Source organism: Scomber japonicus, chromosome 22 (genome assembly GCF_027409825.1).
Source record: "Scomber japonicus isolate fScoJap1 chromosome 22, fScoJap1.pri, whole genome shotgun sequence".
Taxonomy (NCBI): Eukaryota; Metazoa; Chordata; class Actinopteri; order Scombriformes; family Scombridae; genus Scomber; species Scomber japonicus.
The window spans coordinates 18,173,961-18,200,682 of NC_070599.1; the positions used below are offsets into that span (position 1 = coordinate 18,173,961).

Below are 26,722 nucleotides of genomic sequence, written 5' to 3' on the forward strand. Positions count from 1 at the left end.
TAAGGGATTTGGCTGGCGAGTCGCTATAATTTTCTTATTGCCAACAGATCTCTTCTGCTGAGCCAAACAACGGAGGTCTACAGCACAGAGGAATACGATATATCAGCCTTTGGATACACACACTTGTAGTAGGGTGAGTTCATTGTTGGTTTGGCTCTGCACATTAGATTTCTTGGCAGTAAGAAAAATATAGAAAATTGCCAGCGACATCCTATAAAGGTGCAGTGTGTTGAATTTAGTGGCATCTAGTAGAAAGGACTTGGCAGAAATTGAGTGTAATATTCATAAATGTTTTAATTAGTGTGTAATCACCTGAAAATAAGAAACACTGTGTTTTCATAATGTTAGAATGAGCCCTTTATATCTACATAGAGAGCAGGTCCTCTTCCATGTTGCACTACCATGTTTCTACAGTAGCCCAGAATGGACAAACCAAATACTGGCTCTAGAGACTTTTTGTGTTTTATTAGTGAGTTTCTTGGCCACCATAAGTTTTCCTACATCAGTGCAAAGGGAGGGCGGGCAGTACTCAACCTCACTGCTTGATGTCACTAAATTCACTGCGCTGGTCCTTTAATGTATTGCATTGGAACACAGCAGAGGAACACATGCATGAATGTATGATGAATCTGCACACTACAGTACAGCTTGGCACTCTGCTTTCAAGTCACCATATATATTCACCCACTTCATTAGCATGCAAACACACATTTCCTATTAATGCTGCACAGCTTCAAGTCTCCCACACACACACTCACATGCACACACACATTTGTCCAGTTTGTCTCCAGTTGGAGAAAAGAGGCATATATTTCCCCCCTGAGGTTTCTGCACTTTTCTCCCTCTCTCTCTCTCTCTCTGTTATCGAGCGTGCTTCTCTGTGCGGCGCACCAAGTGTTTGTTTTATTTTAGATCATAGCGTCTGTGTGGGCACGGGGTCAGAGAGTGGTGCACTGCGGAGGGAAGTATGAAGCATGCTTTGAACTCTGGGTATGGGAGTCTCAGTAAACTACAAGGCCGTAGGTGGCGGCTTACAGTCAACTCAGCCGCTGGAGTCGCTTCGGGGTAATGATGATGATGATGATGATGATGATGGGGGTTTTGTACGTGGTTTTATGTGCATTTTTACGCCAATGGATCTGATATACATGTGCATGTGAATAAGCAATGGCTGTGTGGGACTGTGTGTATACCTTCAGCTCTTACAGTTTAGACAGAGCTTGTATTTATTTAGGTGGAAAAATGTAAATGTGCTTCCTCTCCCATCTCATCTCTTGCCGGCAACTCATTATCCATACATTTCTTCATTTTTCATCCTGTTTCGACGTTAACTCCATTTTTATGTCTAAAGCTCTGATTTCTAGCTTGTCCTTTACATTTTTATTGCTTTTTATTACATTAGCCAGTGTGGTTTTTTGTCATTTGCTTTGCTGCAATATTGGTTCAATTCCTTCATTCTTTATCACCCTGAACTGTTTTGCTGCATGACATATCCTCAATGGTTTTCCTTTTTTCTTCCAACACACTTTCCAATGGTTTTGTTGTTAGATAAGAGTTATTTTTTTACAGCTACAAGGGGACACAAGCAATTGAAATTAGTTTTCAGGGTGTCTGGGTACAATCTTAGAAAAGAAAGAGAAGTGACTGCTCCTTCACATTGAGGTGAATCAGCCTGATCAGGATGTCTCAGCTATTCTATATATGTGCAAATCCAAGGGGACTCTGCAAGGAGACCCACAACACCCTGGAGGGATTTTATATCCCATTTGGCCTTGGAACACCTGAGCTACTTTGCTGACTGTGCGACCAGAAAATAGATGCAATACTCAACGGAGGTTATTGCAGCTCTAATCCATTGGAATTATGTATGTTTAAGGCTAGTGCAGGAAGTAGAGTTTATTAACCTACAATTACTCATCTTTTCTTTTCTGTAGCCACATTCTTTCTCTAACCTTAACAATACTAATGTTACCATGCAAAGACAATGAAAATGTTAAAAATGTTGTCATTATCTGTAATCCGGGGTTTTGCAATTGTCTATTATAGAGCTGGGTTATTGTTTTGTGACAGCACATTTGCATGGCAATGATTAGAAGCTGCCTGAAAGTATGTGGAAGCTGGATTCATTAGGGTCAACATTTAGGTCCAGTCCCTTCTCTCCAAAGCTTGTAAGAAACAATAGAAATAGATCTATAGAAAAGAGTCCCACCCCCCCCTCCTCCACACTCTGCCCTCAGCCCATCTTTCCTCTACCTCCCTCGGGGTTTCTCTGTATCGTTTCCAGCCTTTTCTCACTGCTGCCCTTTCTATTTGCATACACAGACAGCTTTGAAGGTAGCCAACCCCCTGCAGAACCCCCTGTGATGCCGTTTAATTAAGGTGTTTGTGAATCTGCGTGTCTATGCATGTCACTTTGTGAGTCGAGGCACGCCTATGCGAGAAGCTGCATTTTCCTGCGATGCCTTTTATGAGTGTGTGCTTGTGCTGAAGTATTTGTTTATTTCATGTTTATGCAGAGCCAATTTAGCTCCTCTTTTTTTCCCCTCAGGCATGCCTCCATATCCCCAACCCCACATACACACATACACACACACACATACAAGAGAGAAGGAGGGATAGGGACTAATTAAGTCGGTCACAGAAATGAGACCTAACCTCCATCCCTTCACTGGCTCATGTAAACAAAAACAGCAACAAATAACGTTGGCTGATGGCTGTCCAAGCGTCTGTCCCTCCGGCTAAAACTTGATTACAGTCCCGGCCGTCTGCTGTGGGTGATCCGAGCTGACAGAACTCCTCTCAACATGGAAAATCAACCTCATTCCAGATCCTCTCATCACTTCATTCCTTCATCTGTCCACCCCATCTTTGCTCTGTGGGAAAGGCTACATCCAGAGAGACATGGAGGGTGTGGATGGTGAAATGATCTTGATGTAAAAAAAAAAAAAAAAGAAGAAAAGAAGAGAAAGCAAGATAAATGACCAAAATGATGTCAGATTTGAAGTTTAGTAGCCAGCTGTACAAAAACTGGCATAGAGATGGTTATGAGCTGGTATGATTTAAATAAAGTGCTTGTCTGATATTATAACAGCACCTGAAACCTCCCTCACCCTAGAAGCTTTCCAGTGTTGGACACAAAGAGGCTGAATCAGACCTTTTTAAAGCCGCTTCCAGGAGTGATTGGATAGATGTGCTGTGGTTAGAAAGTCATCCATCACACTTTATACTTTCATTCTTCATACTTCTGTCACTTTTAGTGTAAAAAAAGCAAGTGCAACTCTATGAATGCGTGTGTGAAACCTCATCCCCATTTAATAAGGTTGCACACACACACACTACGACGGCCAGCTTTTTACCCAGCAAGTGAGTTGAATTAACACATTCTAGTTCGTTTCAAGTGTGTGTGTCGGCCTTATTTCATCATCTTTTTGGCACCCCCCCCCCACCCCCCCTCTCTCTTGCCAGTCAGCCAGCCGCTGTTCTCTCCAGTCTTCATCAGCCATCCTCTGTGCGGTCCAGCTTTTAACGGTCACCTGATCGCCACACCTACTCCCAATTCCCTCATCAGCTCCCCCAGCATATAAACATGCTCTTCAGTCATTGCTCTTATCCTGATTATCTACACTCAATTAATTAGGCCATGTATACACGTAGCCGGGTATTTATAAAAGCAAATATTCCCCCCTCCCTCAGTTTTTCTAGATACCTGGCTGCGTGTGTACCTGCCCTTAATCTTCTTGTGTCTTCTGTCATTCTGCCAACCTTTTTTTTTTTTGACAGTCGCCTCCCTTTATTTCGATGCTGACCTTTCTGGTTTTGTGATCATGTAAACTTTGCTTTTATCTTACCTTTTCTGCTGCTGGTGAGTCATGCTTTTTGAGTACATATCCTGCTTCACTGAACTCCTGCACAGGCCTAGCTTTTAGCAGGTAAAACTTTGGTTGAGTATTTTTAAAGACAATTTAAAATTGGATTTGTGTTTTGTGAGGAAACTGAAAAAAAATGATGATTCACACACCAATTAATCACCAAATTTCACCTCCATGCACTTTTCCAACAAAACAACAGTTTCTTAACACATTTGTTCATTTTATCTGCCCTTTCATACAGGTTCATGTTTGTTTTAGTTAAAAAAAAAACAGGTGCAATAATCTTAATTGTGGAGAAAATAAGAAGTGAAGAAATAAGTGGCCATGTTCATTAAAGACCAACATTAAGCTGCTACAAAGTGGTTTGGCTAGCTTAAACTTGGCCAATTAGCTAACCTAAGCAATAATCAATACTAGCTAGCATTAGCACTAACCTCCTCCTCTTTTGAACTTTCCCACCTTTCAAACTTAGTCAGGCTGGTACAAGCTGGTTCTTTGGCTTCACCAGTCAAGGTTTAACTCACTCAATTATATAACTTCTGCCCCTGAGAAATATGCAAAACTATAAATTCTTTCTCTAGAGGATAGAGGGTAAGCAGGAACAAATGGTAGATTCGCTGTCGGTGGCTCCTCTGAGCCCAGCAGAGCAGTTATTCAGAGAGGGGATGAGCGTATATTATCATGGATAAGCTGCTCTAACAGCCCACCCAGCCAGCCTCCTGCGCCTCAGCATTGTTCCAACACGCTCTGACTCACAAAAGGCAAAAATACATTCAAACCTCGGTGCCACGGTGCCTCCTTGGTCTCTGTGACTCACAAAGCTGGACTGCATTTAGCGTGCAACATCCGCTGCCAACACAGCCTGACAAAAGAGAGCTGGAGAGCGGCGTGCATTTTCTTGTTCATGTTAAAGCTGAAATGTAAAAGCAGTGCACAGAGAAGGGGGGGGGGGGGGGGGGGGGGGGGTTGGTGACTGAGGTGGATGTTATATTTTTTTGAAAACACAAATGTCATCATGGAGAGACAGCTAAACATCTGGTCATTGATTACAGTTTAAGCGATTTATCCTCTGTATTTTTTTCATAGTGAATGTTAGGAAAAAAAATATTGATTACATGGCTTTTATTTTTCATTTAAATTTTACCTTTCAAATTTCCAGAAGTTTCCTCGTGTCACCTTAAAGAACTTTTGTGCAAGAAAACTAACAAACATGAGGATGTTAGCACCACCAGAAATCCATTACAGAGAAATATAAGTCCAATTTAATATACAATTGTTTAATGGATGGTCAAAAAAATACTGAAATGGAAGGATTCTTGACCTTTGGGACGGTATGTAATAAACCCAACTCAAAGGTCAGGTCAAAGCTCTCAACTGCATCTCACAGTCTTCACCAATGAATGAAGTTGGCTCAGGTGTGATCATATTAAACTTGTCTGCAGACCTGTTTGTGCAGAAGTCCACCAGAGCAAGTCTTACATATGTCAAATTAGTGTGGTTGAGTGACAACAGTGTTCAAAAGTCAAGATCCAAGTCTTTCAGGCCTCTGAATCAGACTTGAATGCTCGTGCACTCAAGTCAAATCAAACCTTTAGAGAGTCTTCAAGTTTTCTTTTTTGTAATTTGATCAGAATCCTTCGAGACATGATGTCAAGTCTTTAAGGACGGATCCAAGGTATATTAGGCAATGTCAGGATCTAAGGTCGCCACTTTCAGGTGTTAACCAAGCCTTTTGGAGGCCAAGTCTTCAAGTCCTTAATTTTGTGATTTAAGGCACTTTTAGACAATGCGACAACACTGATCCATTAAGTTTATTGTAGGTCAGACCGTGTAACATGGCTCTGATTTTGGTCACAATCCGTATGAGACTGTACAGTATCATTTTGAGACACGTCAGATTGTGCAATTAATGTGTGTTGATTCATAGCACTACGATGTATATCTACAAAAATGATATGAAAGCTTCATTGTTTTGGAGTCATTCAAAATGCCCTTTACATAGGGACACGCCAGCCACTGTACTTTGTGTCTTTTCGTGTCATATTCTGATTGGTTAGTTTGTAGACGTGAATCGTAGGAGAAGTCTACGATTGGTCCAAACTTTTTGACAGTTTTCATACTTTGCTGCAGGCCGTATTCAGTCACCAGAGCTACAAATTAGCTGTCATTGGACAAGTCTCAGAGTGTGATCTGAAATGGGACCGCTGTTCTGGACTGATGACCAAAATTTGATCATGTTTCTCCCATGATTGTCAACCTAAGTCTCAGACAGCACAGTGAGAAGGGACCTCAAATGTTCAGCTCTGTCATCAAGCCGCTGTTGTTCGTAAGTGAAGAAAGCATGATGTCAGTGTTCTTGTTTTCAAATCTAGCAACAAGTCTATAGAGCAGTGTCAGGTCCAAGTCCAGGTCATGCTTTGCTCACCTCTCTGCTTGTTTGACATATTTCAACAACTGTGAAGATTCGAACAAGCAAATTAGTCACTTTGGTAGATGGAAATATGATCAGGTAGCGTGTGATGTCATACATTATCCAGAGGTGAAACATCATTTCTCTCTAAAACGGTCTAGTCAATCTAAACAGTGGCTTTTTACTTTAGTGTGCGGCTACTGTTAGATTTAATGTTGAAGTGTAAACACATTTAACCTCCAGGGCCATCATTTCTGTTATTTTATTTTATTAATTATTTTCTGACGTTGGCGAGTCACAGGGTCGCAGTACATAAAGGTTGAAAATGCACTTTCTCCTTGATGATGAATAAGTACCTGACATTTCAGACCTAATCATAGTGCAATCAAGGCAAAGCACTTGAACCAAGCTAGGACCAGTTCCACTTGTGCACTTCCAAACGAATAATCCCATAAATGGTTACACAGAACAGCATGTGCGTAACACATAAATACATGGTTATGGGATTAATGGAACCCATAGTGGTGAAGTGTTTAAGCCTTAATTTCCCTGTGTGTGTGTGTGTGTGTGTGTTGCGTTGTTGGTGTTTGAGGTCTCATTTTGGTTTTTGTGTCGCAGGGGATCGTTCTTGTTTGTTTGTTTGTGTCTAAGAGGCCCTTGTGTGCATGTGTAAAAGCCTACTGATACATTAACAAGAGATTTAATGCGTTTGAGTGCATGATGCTGCAGCACACGGCTCTCTGTTTGTTTGTGTGCTGCGGAGTTAAATGTGATCTTGTGAGTGCTTGTAGCCTGATATCCCGAGTGAGTGTCCATTTTGTTGCAGCTGCATTATTCACTCTGACAAGCTTGTTTGTAATTTTCTGTGGGGGGAGCTTTTAAGGGTTCAGTATGCTTCAAACAAACTTTCATACAACGTGTAATTCGACAGTGTTTAAAGGATGAAAGTGTTTATACCGCTCCTGAATGGCCACACTTGAACGTGACACAAAAAGCCAACCATCATACTTTTCCTTCAGGCTGTAAATCACCGCCTCTACAAACCTCCAAGAGATCATTGTCTTCTCCAAGTGTTTGCAGTCTTGATGCATTGAAGCTAACAAATTAGGATAAGGGTCACTCATTTGTGCGACCATGATGGAAACATTATTTTTAGCTATTCTGAAAGGCTTCACTCAAAGGTGAAGTAAAAACCTGACTCACAGAGACAGAAAGAGAAACGGAGGAAGGTGGAGGGGGGGGGGGGGGGGGTTGAAACAAAGACAGCCTATAATTTGAGTCTCCCCTGGAAGGCAGTTGCAGTAGCGCACTCAGCTGTTGACGCGAAAAGTGACACAAATAGATGAATGACAAAGGAGAGCTTGAGATTGACGTTGATATCCTGAGTACTTTGTCACCTCCGCACAGCTGGCTAATCGCTGCGTGAAGTGGATGTGAATGTCGGCTCGTCCATGTAGAATGATGACAGACATGTTTGCAGACATCTTACAGTCACCTTAGGGGTGGACGATATGGACGAGATCCTTACCTCTTCACTCCTTGGTTTGAAAAGTTACGACACATTTCAGGTCACTACAGATGATCTGACAAGTAATTCTTTTTAAGCATACTGAGGCCTTTAATGGTGCAGTCTGACCAAAATTCATCCCATTCATGTCTATTGGCGCTTTTCCACTACACAGTTCCAGCATGACAGTTTTTTTTGCGTTTCCACTAGGGATAGTACCTGGTACCTGGTACTTTTTTAGTACCTGCTCTGCTGAGGTACCAAGCGAGCCGAGCCGATACTAAATGTGATGTCAACAGACTGCCGGCCACTGATTGCTCAGAAGAGTTGGCGCTGGAAGAGTCATGAGCCGTCCCACACAAGAATCAAATGTTTTAAAATTCCGGCAACAGTGTTACAACCATACGGCTCAGTTTTCTTGCTTTGTGTGTGACAGAAAGCCACATACAGCAGCAAGTACACCATCGCCTCCATGTCCTCCATTGTTTATGTGTTTGTGTCACATATAAAATGAAGTCACGGCAGTTTTGCAGAGCCGTGCTATGACGACCCCGCCCACGTTGAGTAGGTACCTTTTGTAATGGAAAATGTCGTTCCTGGAATCAAGCCGAGCCGAGTTGAGTCGTGCTGGAACTTTGTAGTGGAAAAGTGCCATATGTGGAACTTGTGCCTCCAGTTGTGAATTGACCCACTTGATGATCTCCAGTGTTTATCTGGCACGAGAGATGTGAAGGGATTGACCTCTCACTCAAGAAATATACAGTTGTTTTTATAACTGAGTGACAAAATAAGAAGCGGAGAAGGAGAAATGCTGGCTGATTGTATTGAGTGTAAAGACAGTGACAGAAGTTAATGACAGTGAAGTGTTTGATATATCGCAGCATAATTTACAACTTGGTGGACGCTAGCCATGCTAAGTCATGCAGTTTATATTTACAACCCTACCCACAGTATTTCCTGTATCCTCTGCTTTTGGCTGCAGCTCTCGAGTAAATTTCTCTAATTCCTACAGCTGAAGGTAATCACTGCCAGTGTCACTACTAAAGAGCATCATTTACTTAATGAATAAGCTACCTGGGGTTAAGTTGTACTTTTTTATTTTTTGCTTCCTGTACATTGTTGTTTGGTAATTGCCAACTACATGCAGTGCTGTCAGGGTGCATATTTGCAGACTTTGCACACATTTGTCAGGTTTTTTGGCTTAAAGGAATCATGAGAGAGAGAACAATGGAAGTCAATATAAATAGAAAAAGGAAAGAAAGTGTTGCAGATAACCTGGTACCATGTCTCCCCTCTGATATACACTGTGGTTATTATGTTATTACTAAAGCTAGTGTGATTATTATAATGACACTTATGATTATAACCATGATTATACAAAAGGTGAAAGATGTGAGTAGAAAAACAAAGAGGCAGCCTGTCCAGAGGGCCACCTCACAGCAGGCGCCGCCATGGCAACAGCGGGCCATAATGACAGACAAGCAGAGGGGGGCACAGCAGTGTGATTGCTTCAATCACAGTCATATGAAACACACTGCTTTGCATTTTGTTTTCGTCCTTTTGAGAAGCAATTTGTTCATTCATTTAAAGCGTGCGTGCTGGATGGAGGTAATTTCAAATGACTGATTGCAGGCTGAAATGTCTGGTTCAGGTCTTCAGGGAAATAGGAAGCGTTTAGAATCCGAATCTTATTTGAAGCAACTGTAACTGTGTGTTATGTATTGCCGCTGATGAAGAGCATGTGTGTGTGTGTGTGTGTGTGTGTGTGTGTGTGTGTTACTCAGAATATATTCAGAATAATTCAACTCAGCGCATATCTGAATAAATCTGCATTGAAAGGAGAAGTGGGAGAAACAAAAACACGCACACTGGCAGATGAATTGAAATCATCCAAACTTTATTTGTCACACTCGTGTCCTTCATTACAAAGCTTTGGGGCCCCTAGCTCTGATTGTCGCTGGCCATTTGTTTAGAGCCCCGTCACACACTCAAACTCTTCTATCACCAGAATAAAAATGAAAAAAAAAAGTCTCTCACTTCACAGATAAATCCATAAACAGAGGACGGGAATGAATGAAGAGCAGATCAACGAGGCAATGCCGCTTGAGGAAAATATTGTTCAAGAATTATCAAGTATGCCATTTTCACCCGATGACAATAAACTTCCTTTTTTTTTTTTCTCTTTGCAATATTTGACACCACAAGAAAGAAGCCCGGTTTAATTTTCTAGCAGAATGAATATATATAAAACAACAGCTTCGTGATGTTACTTTAAAATGAGGAGGAGAAGAAGGGGGCAGCTAATGTGAAAATGATGAGTTTTTAGCATACTGTTTTTATGGCCCCACTGGCATTTTCAGAGAAGAATAGCGGTCACATGACAGCATGACCATTACTGAAATTCTCCCACAAGAAGCAGAGAATGACTCGTACCATCAAAAGAGCACTTAGAGAGAATCACAGCCGTGGAAAAATGGATCATAAATGAACAGTTGTGTAGAAATACAGACATACTTTTTTAGCTGACTCACAGTCAGACACAAACATAGCAAGAGAAGTGTCTGAAAACGTCTATTTTGCAGCTACTATAGTTATTGTGTTTAGTGTTGTTTTCCTACAGTACCTGATGAGATGAACTCCAGGTTATTGGTTCAAATCAGTTTTGCTTTTCCAATGCTTCTGGAGACCCAAAATAAAATGACATAAATAACTATATGAATAAAAATATACAATATAATCAAATAATCCAATAAATATTAAAAACTCAGCTTGTTATTGTGAAAGTGTTATTTCATCTTGTTTATTTCCATAGTAACAGTTTTTTTTTTACTTAATTCCCACATCTTATATTCCAAAACAGACTGAATGAATGTTTTATTTATTATATGTGTTTCAATATTTTCTTTTTCAGTGTGGCACAATCAACACAAACAGAGCAGCAGTGCAATTCATATGATTGGCTGCTGCTTGATGATTAGACTGCCAAAATACACTTAGGGAAAAGGACATTTTTTGGAATTAAACCTGCTTGAATACATATTTTAAAAATGAATAGTAGTAAACTGCTATTGTAAAAAGAAGCATAATAATGAGCTGAGTTTTAAGGATTTCACATTTTTATGGTGGTATTATATATTTTGTTAGCTTAAACACTTAAAACTTTGGGTCTCCATAAATGCTTATTGACTGACAGATATACAAATAAATAATTGTGTGTTATTCTACAGCAGATTCAAGAAGCAGCTCAGGAGATAATTAAAATATAACTGAGGGTCAGCATCAGCAAGATTTCTGTTCACTTCAACATCATCTACATTATTCTTATAGTCAACAAATCTTGTGGAGAAAAAACCTATTAATTGATCCTAACGAGTGCAGTCGATGTTTCCAATGCCTGGTGCCAAAGCCCATCCTGTAGATGTTACTTAAGCATCAAAAACAGTCCCCAACATAAAATCTGTTCTTTAATACTGACTAATGTTTGCTACAATGCCCTTTGCTGGTTTAAAAATGGAGCTTTATACTAATCACCTGTTTTTAAACACTTACATCTTTTGTGAGAACGAATGGGCTTAAGTGCCACCGACAGGGTAGATGAGCTGGAAAGTCTTAGAGACAGACTCCCACATCGTTAGTTCTGGTCTTTTCTTGGAATTCGTTGATGACAGGATAATGTAGAAAAACACACACTAACCTTATCCTTTTTAAAGCGAGCAGAGCCAAAGACTGCTCTTACAGTGTATATACCTTGAAGAAATACTACACAATCTGTACACATTAGAGGATTGAGGTTCCCCGATACCTTCAGTTAAGCACACTTTGAATTCAAATATTCACTGCCACTTCATAAAGTGTGTGTCCTCCACTCATGTCTTGGGTTTCCACCTGCCCCACTTTTTATTCCTATTGGAGCAGCGGCGGTTTGTGTGTTTTTCATTATAGGTAACCCACAGAGCGGCAGGCTCCCAACCACAAAAGTCTTGTGTGGTTGAGCACTTTAACGCCGCTTGAATTAAAGATTAATTTTAAAGCGACTACACTTGTTTCAGTGTGTGGTTTCAGATGTGGTCTTTGTAGTTTTGCATTATGTAAAACATGTACAGAATGAATATCTTATACCGTTTCCTCATGCCCTGTACAATCTCTGTTGCCTGAAGTGGTTTTCTGAACATATGATGGTCCACTAACGTGACGGCTAAGCACAGTTTTTATCCAGTGATTCATGAAAAATAACAGTTAAAAATACAGTAATGGGACTCTTTAGGTCCCTATAATAAATTATACATAGTTTTCATAAATCACACACACATTATTCTCTTTTGTTGCCATGCCAACCTTGCTGGCCATGGACAAAAATACAATACACGAAGCAGAGAGAGCCACTTCCTGGTACACACACTCACACACAAATACATGAACACACAGACATCCTTCCTCTCTGCCCCCCGGTTACTTAGCAGTACCCCTCTGAGGAATAAAAGAACATAAATGACACATTAAATATGAGTGGAATGCATTAAAAATGGATCACAGCTGAGATAGGTGATGACATTTTAAGATCCCAGCTAGCCAGCTGGCCCACAAGGCTTTGAGCGTGCTGAGTCGTCGCCTTCCCTTTGTCCTCCCGTACTTCCGCTTCGGGTTCAGTATGAGCAGCTTGTAGCCCGGTTCGACGTGTCCTCAATGAAAATGTACGGCCGTGTAACCAAAGAACATGCGCCATAGGAGGGCTGTGAGAGGAGATGATTAAATATTCAAACACTGCGACCCACAGGCTTCACGTCTTTGTTCTGTCAATTTGCTTTACATTTTTTTGTTTGTGCCGGTATGTGTGTGTTGCTGAGGTTGCTGGTAGGTTATTAAATCCATGCCTTTCAATATAGAACATAGGCTTGGAGATCTTATTGCCCAAGATTTTAAAATATAAGCCCACCATAACATCCAGAAACCTTTTTAAGTAAAGTCTCTACGATGTAAGATGTGCATTCAGCTGGCAGTCTGAGCCGGGGTGAAGACAGCAAGATGTCACAGCTGCTCTCTGTACCGAGGCTGACCGGAGGGTAACCGCGGGGATGTAAGGATGGAGAATGGAGGACAGGGTGCAGGAGAGGAGGTTGAAGGCTAAAGAGACACAGGCTACATGCCCATATTCAGTTTCTGTGGGAGTAATAGCAATACTAGAGTATCCAGCAGGATAAATCTCTCTCTTTTTCCCCCTTCCGCCCTCCGTTGCTTTCAGGTCTAGAGTTTGGAAGAGGGAAGCAAGAAGAGAAGAGTTGTTGATTGTGCTGTTGTATTAATGGTTGGAGGTGATCTCAATGTCTGTCTGGCCTCTTAGGAGGCTCTTTGCAGGCCTGACAGCTGATCCCTTTATGTCATTATGTCTCTCTCTCAAGGACTTTAAGTGGCATATGTTAGAGAGACAGAGAGACAGAGAGCTTGAGAAACAGAGAATGAAAGCAAGTAACGTGATACTATACCAGTGTGATACACACAAAGCTCACTCTGTGCCTCACAATAGGCCCGATATCGCCACTTCCCTATTGAGTCCCGGTTGCACATAACAGATTTGCTTCAAAGAGCCACTTTCACCTAAAACTCTCTCCAGTCCGCTGTGGTTCTGCGTGCAGAGGCGTGCAACTGAGCCGAGTCCCAGTGTGGATTTCTCCCGCCCCTTGTGTCTGCCAACCCTGATATTGTTTCACAGACCAGAGAGGGGAGAGATTCAAGTTCAAGTCCAGATATGTCTAACCCCCTTTCCCTCCTTTATCTTTATCCCAAACTCTGTCTAGAAGGGACAGGAGAGACATTGAGTCAAGAACAGCCCCGACTCCTGTCTCGTGGGTCAGGATGGGTAGAGCAATGCAGTCTTTGGACACTCAATAATATTCAAGTCTCTAATTTCTAGTCTATGAGGCCTGGGTCTGTGGGGACCCTAATTTTGTGGTCCGACCTTGAGTTCCTACAGCAGGACTTGAGGTGGAGGTGGACCCTGTTCCTGATGCAGGACCAGGGGCTGCAGGCGGTGGTTGGCTGCGGTGGACTTGAGGATGCCGGGGCAGGACTGTGCGTATGGGCTGCTGTAACGGATGTGTCTGCTGTGGAGGCCGGAGCTGGTAGCCTCGACGGTAGCGGATTGATTGGGAACGTAGGAGAACCCGAGTGTACTGGACTTCTGGCATGATGAGTTTGAGGCAGAGCTCCTGGGCCAGGCTCGAGAACCCACGGCTGAGATTTACAGGGAGGTCGTAACCCACTATGTCGACTTTTCCGCTAGGCTGCCAGGGTCGGAGGTCCTTGTTTTTGATCTGCGCAGCAGAGCGAAGAAGCGGCATCCGCCCACCGAAGCAGCTTCTCATCAGCCTCTCCTGAGCTCGTCGAAGGAGTCGGACCTCCCTGGCAACACAAGCTGGACCCAGAGCTGATAACTGGCGCCACAGTGAGGCATTAAAATGGTCATAAAGTCGTGCGTCTAAAGAATTCCAGGCACGGATTTTGGCAGGGAGGCCTGGAGTGAGGCTCCGTTTGGAGCTCGGTGTCCGCATGTTGAGTTTTACATACAGGATGTCGTCCAGATCCCAGGAGAGGAGATGGCGAAGGAGAACTAGTGACTCATCAAAGTACTCTGCAATCATCACCAAGGAGAACACCCGGTCTACTTCCGCCACAAAGGCCCGTGCATATGCCACATCTGTTGCGGGGCGATCCTTGTCTCCGCCCAAGTCGAAGGTCAAGGTGTTGCGTGCGTACATGGAGTCCTTCTCATCTGGCCGGTAGTATCGCCAGGGCTCAGCTAAGAAAGCCTCCAGGGAGCCGTTGGGGACCCTCTTGAAACTCTGACAGTACTGGTTGTAGTAACTGAACAAGGACTCGAACATGGAGCCGGGCTCTCTCAGGATTGTGACGTATATCGTGTCGTTAGGCATGAGACGCTGCATTTCTGCCTTGTTGAAGCGCATATGGCTGGTGATGATGTTTGGCGGCAGCGTGTGGGGGTGGACAAAATGAGAGGTGAAGGAGCGCGGGTAGCAGAACTGGTGGCCACAGGCCTGCACAGGCAACGCCACAGTCAGGTTGTTGCGCTCTGCGAAGCGGAACAGCAGGTTCTGCATGGTGGTACTGGCCGTTTTGTGGGTCTTGAGGAAGGCCACATTGGTGTGCTTAGGTTTCAGGCCTGGGGAAGGGTGGGAACGGAGGGCAGGACAGCCGAGGTGGAAGGCCTCCATGGTCCTGTAGGAAGAAAAGTAATCATTTATTTTAAGCTCCATTAACTCCAGAAAAAGAAGCAGTTACTCCAAATAAAACTGTGACATTACAGACGTAATTGCAGTGGCACTGAACAGATAATGGCACAGATGGAGTGTGGAGTGAGAGGCTGAAGAATGGGAAAGTTAGAGAGTGAACATGCAGGAGAATCGGAAAGATATGAGACTGAGACAAAGGGGCAGATTGGATAGTAGCATAAAGCTGTTGAAGTGCAAGATATAAGTGTGTCCACAATGTTCGTTACCGGGGCTGAACTATAAATCAATATGAATGTTTACTGATTCTTCAGTTGAGCCTTTTCATGATTAAATGAACTTACTGTGTTATCCTTTTACAAAATTCTAGTATCTCATATACTGATATGATTTCCAACAATTGTAATTAAAAAATAACAAAATGAGTTACGTTATTTGATTTGAATCCATTTTGCTATTGTGATATCTATATATATATATATATATATATATATATATATACATACATACTCTGAAAGACATTAATATAGCTGGATCAGTACATGTGCCAATACTGACTAGTCATATTAAATACAGTTTATTTATCATAAAATCTGTTTTCCACCATCACGATGATTCAGTCACAGTGAGCCACAGACTGTTTTTAGTGCCATACTCATGTTACATGAAAAAATGTTCCTAAACAGATCCACACAGTGAGGTTTACAGATTTTAAAGCTGGGAAAAACAGAGCACATTATACCCTGAATTGAGGTTTTGGTATCATGAGCATCACTGTTAATAAAGCAACATTGGTTTCAAGCATAAAGCCCAGAACTACAGTACAGTCGTGAGCATACGACTGACACAAAGTATGAAGGCCATGGTCATTATGTGTTTATAAAATATGGGATCATATTTCTAAAGAGAATAATGAAAGCACTGGGAGTCTCACTGTAGTCAAACGTATAAGATACACATTTGTCTACAGCAAAAGAGCTAAATAAAAAATCACAGACAAGTCCAATTATACTTAGAAATGTGAGAATACATACTGGATACTTTGCAGTATTATGATATGTAATATTCACTACAGATCAAACCAGAGAGTCCGATATTAAACAGGCGTGGATATGGTAAGTGGAAAGTAGGAAGACAAGGGGCTGAGTAATAATGTTCAATGAAGTGAGGCAGTAAAGACACAGATGGGGAAAAGGTTTCATGAGCAAAGTATGAAGTTGTCAAGAGTACGAGAACAGAATACAGGTCTGTCAAAGAACTACGATCCAGCTACTCTTATAATTGGTCCCTCGACGAACTAGCGTCCATATCTGGCTATTATAATAAGCCAGTGCCTCTACAATTCATTGGACTTTAAACGAAACAGACATTAGCTTCAACCATCACATTTTTGATCAAATATGAGCTCTATATGGACTTACAGAGCGATAGAGGCTATATAATGTGATCAGTATGTGTGTGTTTGCATACGTGTGGGCGTGTTTCAATCACTCACCAGCTCAAGTGGCCCCCATGGTGCAGCAGAAGACTGACAGTACTGATGGCAACGAAGACCAGGAATATCTTCTTCTGCGACATCGCTCTCGGCTTCACTGGGACTGTGGGAGGAAAGAAAAGAGAGAAGAGCGAGAGTGAGACGAGAGTGAGGCGAAGGTAGAGTAGGTAAGAGCGAGAACGAGGGCAGGTGTAATGAGAGAGCGAAAAACGAGGATGAGCCAGGAAGGAGAATGCCGGTAAAAATGGGCAACAGGGAATTAGGGAACAAGAGGAGAAAACGGTAGGGAAAAGATGAAAGGAAGCAAAGACGAGGAGAGAAAAAAGGGAATAGAGAATGCGAACAAGAGGAAGAGACGGACATGGTGAGAAGGATTTATTCAGCAAATAATTGCTAGGATCCATTAGCAGGAGAAGGTAGTGTGGACTCAGCTTTTGTCACTGTGTAATAATACAATGAATGATACCTTTATTACTTTTCACAGCAGTAATAGTCACATCCACTGTTCCGCCCTTTTATATTCTCTTGGCTCACACCTTGGACAGATGCCCCTGTCCGTTAGGTCCCGTCAGTAACGAGGGATATGTGAAAAACAAACAGCACTTCACGGTGAGAGTCCTCTGAGGCAGAAACTCCCCAGTGTCACTTGACCTGCGCTGCTAAAATGCTACGACAGCAATGGAACCTGGGAAGGCGTCCAAGTCTCTCTCGGTGGCATCTCACTTGCATAACAATGGCCGGTGTCTCTCTCCTTGATTACACAGTCCTGTTACTATCTGCACACATGCCAACAGACACGAAGCCGTGCTCCCCTCACTCTGAGCAGCGGTATTTTACACTGCGTATGTCATTTGGTGGATGCTTTTATCCGAATTGTGCCGGAGAACCATGAGTGCATCGTTTTTAAGCATGGATGACCCCAGTGGGAAACGACTAACAGCGGCAGTGTTACTCCCACCCACTCAAGTGAACCGGATCATTAAGGGTTTGCTACACACACAGGGAGCTTGGTGAAACAATATTTTCCAACCACTCTGGTATTCAAATTAAATTTCACAGGATGTTTGCAGGCTGCAAGTAATAGTCGTACTGTTTATGAACAAATTGATAAGTGGTTAAGTTTAAAATACTGTACAATGTCCAAAGTAGAGTCCAAAACCTAAATATATTCACCTTGCAGTGACATCCATTAGAGTAAAGCAGTAATTTAAAAGCTGGAGTCTATGAATTTGTGGTTTGGTTGATAAATGACTTACAGGGGACGTATCATGTACATTTCCAGGTCTATACTTATACTCTGATGCTCTAAAATCTAAACATAACTTCCATGTATGGGCCCAGATCAGATCAGACATATGCAAGTGGACAACACAAAGAGTCTGCGGAACAATTGGACCAGCTTTTGTGGGAATGTGCGAATAGTCACGAGTAGAGGTAACATTACAAACCAAGCATTGAGAGCAGGTTTTGACTTTCAGGAAGTGTTTTTACGTGTTTTGAAGCTTTGACCATGTTTAACAAAGACATCCGACGTCATAGCAGTATAAAAATAACACAAAAAAAGTATATGTGACCTTTAAACGATCCTTAAAAAAATCTAATTAAACACAGTATACAACAAAGAGTCATCCTTCTGAGAGAAACACAAAGCTCATGAATAGGCAGGATTTGTGATATCATTTCATGTGCAGATTTAAGCAACCGTGGTGGAAAAATGAGTCCCGGGCCTCTAAGTTAAAGCAGGTATGTTTCCCAAACAGTGATTTCAAGCGTTCAGTGACAAAATGACAGCTGACCTTGTGTCAACTCATGGAAGATAAAGTGAGAGACACTGACTTTCATTTTTCCTCCCGCTGTAGCTCTGAAACGCTTGAACAGCTGCGACCGTGCTGCTTCAGCGGCCCGCGCTCAGCAGGAATGTGCATAAACGCACACATGCAGGGACACACAAATGCACAAAAGTCTTCTCTGATTCTGAACATGCACTAATGCTCTCACACCGATCGATGTATAGACTTGTAGGCACACAGTTTTGAGTGGTTTTTGGGGTGAGTTGGTAGTCTAAAAATAGCGATATCTTGTCATTCATAGCTTCATCACATACAGTTTTTACATTTTGTTATAGAGGGAAAGTCAAATGATTGGTCTAAGTATTCACACGGTTACACACAGTCAGATCTGTGAGCTCTCCAGTACAGCCAGAGTCATTAAGTGCCTCGCTTTAGGGCACCGCAGCAGATGTTGAGGGAAGGGAAATCATTATTCATTCATAACCCTGGTTTATCCAACCGGTCTGGTTCTTTTTTTTTTTTTGTGTTGTTGTTGTTGTTTTTTCCTTTCAAACCTAAATCTTCACAGGACACAGATTTCACAGGAATGCAGTTTGCTTCTCTTTTTAAATTCCACATAATGATGAAAGATTAAGAGAGGATGCAAAGACTCATAGCATAGAAAGTGATGCAGAATCTAGTAGAAATCCATTTGACAACTGAACCACATTAAAACAAGAGTATAGGTTTGGGTGTGCATGTGTGTGTAAGAAGGTGTGTCCCTTTATTTGGCGGTAATGGGAAGTGCATGCATTACAGTTAGAGTAACAGTGCATCATGATGTATTGTTTTCTACTGCAGTGCCTTATGATTCACTGGATAAATGCCTGATATGCTTAAACTGATATATACTTGATGTGAGTGTTCCTTTCTCTTTCCGTCAGCCTCTAAATGTCAGCTGATCTCTTTTTTTTTTCTCCATTTCATTTCAACCTTTATTTAGACTCAGAGATGTATTGAGGTAGAGACCTTATTTACAATAAAGCCGAGCAAAAACATCACATCCCAAGCACAAGAAGCACAAACAACATAATGTGATCATTGGGGATATTAGAGCTGCAACTTATCATTTATTTTCATTATCGAGCTATCTGCTGATTGTTTGGTGTCTAAAATTGCAGAAAATTGAGAGAAGAGCACAGGAGGACACTTAAATAGCATGTTTTGTCCAACTGACAGCCCAAAAAGCTCCAAATATTCAATTTACAATGATGAAAAGCTGAATGGCAGCTGTTGATTCTCACATTTAAGAGGCTGAAATCAGACTGTTTGGCATCTTTTCTTGTTAAATCACCCAAAGGATTCATAAATTCATATTTGGTAGTTTTATTCATTATCACCACAGCCATTATCACAGAAACAGGAAATTCATGCTTTTCCACAAGGCAATTTATATCTCAAACTAATTTCAGAGTGTTAAATGGCACTCAGCGAACCCTACGCAGGGTTTAAAACATCTTGCTGCCCTTTTAAGGTTCCTTTTTAAAGGAATCAGTTCAACTCTTTAATAAATAAAATGTTTCTTTTTTTAGCATGTTTCCTGTCTCTTTGGCATTGTTCCTGTTTTGTCTGAACACAGTCTGAGTAGTTGGAGATGTTCACTTGTATGTTTTCATGTTTTCTTTTCAGGAAGTCATCTACAGCTATTGTATCAAGTGAAAAACCACTGACAAGTAAATTCACTACACTAAACATGACACATTCATTTAGTTCTGCTTTATTTCGTTTTCACTGTGCCCTCGTCACATCAACGTCACCTGACATTCACTGGAGGAAATGCAACTCTCTGCCAGGAAAAAAACATTTCACCTTTGCAACTTCATTGTCATATAAAGTTTAACCAGTGATAGAGAAGTGGTTTGTATTTCATACCCAACAATGAAACCCCTAAAGGTGTGTTCAGAAGTGAATATTAGAGTCAGCGTGAATAACAAACGAATAAAATGGAAATTGGCTCTAGGTGGTCTGAATTTGTGCAAAAGTTGCAGCTGAAGGACGACAGACAACAGCAGAAAAATGAGAAGAATGAAAATATTTTGACACTGTTTCCAGTTCCCACTATGTTCCAGTATCATAACCAATAGAAATGATGATCAAAATGACCTGAAATGCAATTAAACAGCCCTTTTCTTCTTTCACTGTTACAGCTGCTTGCGTATATATTCCCCTATAACAAAAGTGGAGCAGAATGAACTCTTCATCCCTATCCTAAGAAATGTCACCTTTTCCCGGACGGTCAATTACATTTAGTTACACTGGCTGCTTCAGCTCAAGGTTAGCTTCCATTTGCATAAGAAAATGTCACATAATACCTGTTTTGAATTAAACTAAATATGAAATGAAGCACAGACTGGCAGCGGTGCGTCGGGGTCAGCACTATGAAACTATGCAGCAGAAACCAAGGGGCTGTTTCTTGTGATAAGAAGTGCCGGTTCATAGCTCAGAGTGTGTGTGTGTGTGTGTGTGTGTGTGTGTGTGTGAGGGGATGGAGGTAGATCAGGTGTCACAGACAGTTAATAAAAAGGGATTTAAGTGGCTTTCAGCAGACAGGTTCGACCTCTTCCCTTTATCCACCCTCATCTACTGCCGTCTTCTCCTCCTCCGTCCTCCTCCTCCTTGCACTGACACTCTGGCCTCTTTAATTAAAAAGGTGTGATTAGGTTTCTCTTAACGATTGGTGCAGATATGAGCACATCGAAGGAGGACATCGGATCCCTCTTTTAGCACACGATGATTCAGAAGACGAGTGACACAGGAGAAAAGATACCTTAATAGATATTAAGACCCATTTGTGTATTGTTTTAATGATTAAGGGAAGGATAATCCACAAGGAGGTGTGTGTTTTAAAGGATTTCAACACATGACGTGAAGATAAGAAGCGCTTTGCCTCAACTAAGTAGTGCACGCAGAGCCTCAGAGTGGATTATCCGCTTTACATCGTGGTCATTCGCCAAAGATTTTAAATTAGAGCCGACTATGTTGAGCCTCGGCAGTGAAAGGCTACGAGGCAAAAGTTAGCCGTTCGTTCCTGTGATTTTAACCCGTTGCCATGGTTACACATAGAAAAAGGAAAGTGATTAAAACTGAGCCAAAGTATATGTGGAATCTAGTGTTTTTTATGACCACAGGCAGACCAATACTGGACTTTTGATATTGATCAGTAATTAAGAGCATTAAAATCTTACAGTACCTAAGCAGATATGATTATTTTTGAACATATTAACATTATATGGAAATTCAACTCAAACAGTTGCGATAAAGTATGTAGATTGTATGTATATGTAGATTGTATGTATATGTAGATTGGACCAAAATGTCTATTTAAGTCAAACTTGTATGTCTTAAGATGACAGAAAATACCCTTTTAACATCAAACAGATGTATCCTGCACAACTGGATCAAATACTGGTATAAAACTGGTGATAGGTACGTAGCCCAAACACATTCACTAATAAAAAGCCCTCATGACCATAACATAGGGGTTAGGGCCAACGCAGCCCCTAGGTCAAAAAGGGTTTGGCATGTTGAAGCCAGGCAGGGAGTTCCGGTCCTCTGAAATTTTGGCCTCCCTGATTTTATATTTGAGGATAAAGCAGGGTATGCATTAGGGCGTGGCTATGTCGTGATTGACAGGTTGATTGACCAATGTCCTTGAGATCCAGCCCTTGTAACCAATCGCAACCTCCCCGTTCTGCCATTGGCTTCGCCCATACTTTCGCCCATGACTCCGCCTCATGCCCATATAAGTAGAATCCGTGTTTTTATTTTTCCCAGCATGCACCTGAAATTTTCAAGATGGCGCTGCCTAGATTCGAAACTATTGACTTCCGAGCAGCAGTCCACAAACCAATGGGTGACGTCACAGATGTTACGTCCATTTCTATGGTTGAAGCCAATATCATGGAAACCTTAATGCGCCATATGTCTTTTAGACGTACAAAATGTTTGTATTAACAGGGCATTTTCTGATGTACAAAATATACAAATAGGACTTATTAATTCAAATGTCAAATTAGATATTTTGGTCTGATACAGGTTCCATATTTTAGAGCTTTAGAGCTGGAAATGAGCCAAAACAATGAGCTGAAAGAGGTTAAAATGATCTGTAGAGTTGAGGGTAACTGCAGTCAGCTGATATTTCTCTGTGTGTTCACCATTCACATATAGTACAAGCATTCAGCAGTGTTAATGTGATCATATTGATTAGTGCAGCTTTACTTGCTGCTAATGCGACATTATATTTGCAGCAGTTTGTTTCAAGCTTTTTTTCCGTGGCTGTGTTGTTGCACCTCACAAACACAACATGATTTCAGAAGAAGATGTGTGAAGGAATGATCCTCTTATCTCTCTTAAATTCTCCCTGCAGGTGATTTAAACTTCATTTCCTCTATTTTCCCTGCACATCTTTTCTTTTTGTCTCCATCTGTCTTTATCTTTCTGTCAGCTTGCCTCCATCTCTCCCAGAGGTCTTTTCTCTCTCTCTCTCTGTCTCTACAACGCTCCTGCTGCAATGTGAAAACGTGATGGCTCCAAAATGTCAGCTGTTCATGAATCAATGAAAAAGAATGAGAGAGTTTTGGGAGAGTTTTCTGCAAAGTTTGAAGCCACTGTCACAGCGTCTGACACAAACAAATATAGATATATAATCCAAAGACATAAAATACACACTGGGCGAAAAGATAGAAAATAAAAAAACTGTCCTACATGATCTATACACAAACATAACAACTGTGCCCCCCTCCCTGCCTCCCTCCCTCCCGACCCACACACAGATGTTCACCACATAGACACACACACACACACACAGCTGACGACAGCCTAAAGAGCATATGAAGGTGGCTTCATGCTCAGTCCTCTGGGGCAACAGCAGCTGCTTCTCTCCATGATCCAGTCATCTGTACTGATCTCATATGATGACCTTTGACCTCTCCTGAGGGGGTTTTAAAACTCAAACGCTCTGTAAGGTTTCAGAAAAATAACACGCACACCTACGCAGATGCACTTTGAGGCTTTGAGCTCTCACTCTGTCATCAATATAAGATGAATGATTCCTAAACTCTCATACGCTGTTTGTCTTCCAAACCAGTGAACATACCGAAGTACGACAGCCCATAGCTTTAGCACATATGTCAACCTTAACCAACCCCCCCTTTCGTTTTTGAACACACACACACACACATATGCACAGCTGTTCTGCAGCCACCAGGGAGATGACCAATAGTTCGGCCATCAGTAACAGGATGACTGTTGCTGCGGGAAACCAAGGGCAAAGCCTGACATACCATCTAACACTGTGAATGGATACACACACACACAGGCAGCTCTCAGACCTGAGGGGTGCATTAGCATTAACGTTGCCCTTCAACAGTGATGTGGAAAATGCTACTTTGCTAGCAAGCAGATGATCACGGGGTAAAAGGCTACGTAAGCTAAAAAATGCTCCGACAGCAATTTGAAGCTCCATTCACAAAAATTAATGAGCACTGCATGACAGTGACGGCTGTGGGAGGAGGGAGCAGCAGGGTGGTGCATCAGCCTTTTTTCAACCTAGCGTGGCTTAAAAGGGTCAGTTCACACAAATTAGCACTACCTCTGGTGTAATCTAGCCATGCACATTGTTTTGACTTTGATTTAGAACTTCAGGAACTTAGTTTTGCATTTTCATCCTGACATCTCGTCCCTTACAGTCAAGCTCCAAATACCCTGGATCCTACAATCCCCATAATGCAACTTGACCTTCTCATTCCTTATACCTTCATGTCTGTTAACCCGTAAATAGTGTTAACACCAACATCCAAGGTCTCGATTGCATTTGTCAAAACTTTTGATAATTGATTTGAATTGTTTATTTTTGAAATAAATAAATGCTAAATTCCCTCGTTCCAGCTCCTTGAATGTGAATATTTTCTGGTTTCTTTACACCTATTTGATAGTAAACTGAATATATTGGGTTTGTGGTCTCTTGGTGACATTTTAGTTGAATCTTGGTCTTTGAGAAACAGCATTGACATTTCTCACCATTTTCTACCAATGTTACAGTTGTTACAGTTTCATTTTTATAGACCAACTGACTAAATTCAATGGATATATTGTCGATGCGTAGTGTTTTAATACTCATGCAACCAACTCTGCTGTGATTTAACTGCCTTGACATCACATCTACCCCATATCTATATCTATACCTCATATGTCATGCACACAGATAACTAACCTTTCATTTCTGGAAAAGAAGCTCTTTCAAACTCCATGCTACCAGTTTTCTATTAAATAAATAAACATATTTTGTTGTCTGTTGCCCAAGCCTAGATTTTCTCAAATCTCCCCCAAAGCTGCAGAACACATTACACAACAGTTTTGGCTGGTTGAGTAATGAGTCCTGTGTCTATAATAAAGGGAAAAATCGATGTGCCACTTTGAAGAAATGCAAGAGGAGCAGATCTTTTCTGAAACAATATCCCAGTTATTGTCTTATCAGAGCACCTTTGTACCTATGATATATTGCCTATAAAACCTGATAACATTGTTCTTTATGGATAGACACATTATACAACAGTTTTGAATGGTTGAGTGGTACGTCTTGTGATTATAGCAAATGGACAAATCAAAGTGGTGGAGCCGATCTTTCCTAATACAACATTGCAGTTATTGTTTTATTCGAGCACCTTTGCACCTATGATATAATGCACCAGGGATGTTGCTCATGCATGTACACATTAGGGCTTCACATTCAATACTATGAGCACCACAAATTGAATTTTATTCAGCTTAACTGTTTGGGAATTGAGGCAGAGATATCAGATATCAAACTAAAACTATCTTATATAAAACTTGATGGTGATGAAAACCGACCCTATAGAAAAGTCCTTGAAACCAAATCCCTCATCAGCTCGAGGGCAGCTGACCCTGAGGTCTGATCTCCCGTTGCAGTTTTCTACCCTGCGGGGATCAATAGGTATCACGTCTTATTATTGCTGTTTACAAGGTGCAGTGACTCTGGCTTGACTTTGCTTACAAGGCATACAATTTCATGAGGTGACCTTATGTCGGCTCGCTGCTTCGCTCAACTTCTGTGGAAGGAAAAAAAGAAGCAACAACTGGACAGGCAGTCGAACAGCTGCACCCTGGCACAGAAAATTTGTCCTGCCATTAAATCCCCAGCTGCCTAAGAGTTACTGCTCAGGAACGTACTTATTTTTTTAATGATTTGAGGATTTACTCAAGAGCAAGCCAACGAAATGACAAGACCTTTTTTGTTTCAACTACACACTGTGGAGAGCTACTGTATAACAAGTTCTAATAAATCCCCAAAGGCCGTTCCGGGTCATCTAAGAAATCCATTAATTTTCCAGGAAGGCTGTTTACTGCTTACGTCTTAGGCCAACACACATACCAGCACACAGTTGATGACAATCCTGCATGTTAATATACAATATGGGGTGAGGCAGGGACTTTTTCGATGTTGGCAGAGTACTGAGGATTAATGTCCGCAATCAGAAAAACACTGGAAGTTTGACAACCACCTGAACAAAGACGACAGGAGTGATCTGAGGATAGATGGACTCAAAGCATCTTTCTCTGTTGTCATAGTAAAAAGTCCTTAAAGGATAGGTTCACAATTTTTCAAGTGAGTCTTAAAACAACAGCCATGTGCCCATATGGACACAGAAAGAGGTTTTCCTCGCTGTAATCATTCCTCCTGTTCATGCTGGCTGTTGAAAGATCTCCTTCAAGTGTGCTTTCAGTGTAAGTGATGGGGGCCAAAACCCACAGTGTGTCTACACAGTCTTTTAGTGCAAAAATGCATTTAAAAGCAGATCTGAAGCTTATATGGGGCTTCAGCTGTCTGAGTTAGTCATATCAAGTGGATATCTGACACATTTACAGTCGTTTTTAGTATCAGGTTTCCTCTTTGTGTTCCCCTGTTGAGCTGTGGCGGAAGCGTAGTAACAAAAAGAAGGACTTTGGCATTAAAAAGACTGTAATGAGTGAAAAGACTGAAAGATATCTACTTGATTTGACTTATTTGGACGGCTGAAGCTTAATGTTAGCTGCAGATCAACTTTAAATACATTTTTTAAGGAGGCTTGTAGATTTTGTTCTTCTAATGACCGATACGAACAGGAGGAATGATTACAGAAAGAAAAAAAACTGTTTCAATGTCTATTTGGGTTCCTGACTGATGTTTTAAGACAGACTTGAAAAATTGTGAACTCATCCTTTAAGCCCAAATCTGCAACAGTTCAAGCTTATCAACAGGCAGTTTTGGCTGAACTACATCCTGTACATGAACTCATTTTCAATTTCAAATGTCTCACTTTCTCATATTTATAATGAAACAGGTTATTGACATTATCATTCAAATCTGATGGTG

General features: G+C 41.5%; 1 protein-coding gene across 1 annotated transcript; it reads right to left on the minus strand.

Annotated features, from left to right (window-relative positions):
* Positions 1–13,695: 13,695 nt before the first annotated feature.
* Positions 13,696–24,628, minus strand: gal3st3 (galactose-3-O-sulfotransferase 3). Its single transcript, XM_053343120.1, has 3 exons — positions 24,595–24,628; positions 16,523–16,619; positions 13,696–15,016 (listed from the first exon to the last, which is right to left on the minus strand). Coding segments are annotated over exons 1-3 (1,419 nt in total). The 5' UTR covers positions 24,596–24,628.
* Between the last annotated feature and the right edge of the window lie 2,094 nt (positions 24,629–26,722).

Coding starts and splice junctions, on each gene's coding strand:
- gal3st3 (XM_053343120.1), bottom strand. Junction 15,017..16,522: donor CATGGGGGCCACTTGAGCTG/GTGAGTGATTGA, acceptor TTCTTCCTACAG/GACCATGGAGGCCTTCCACC.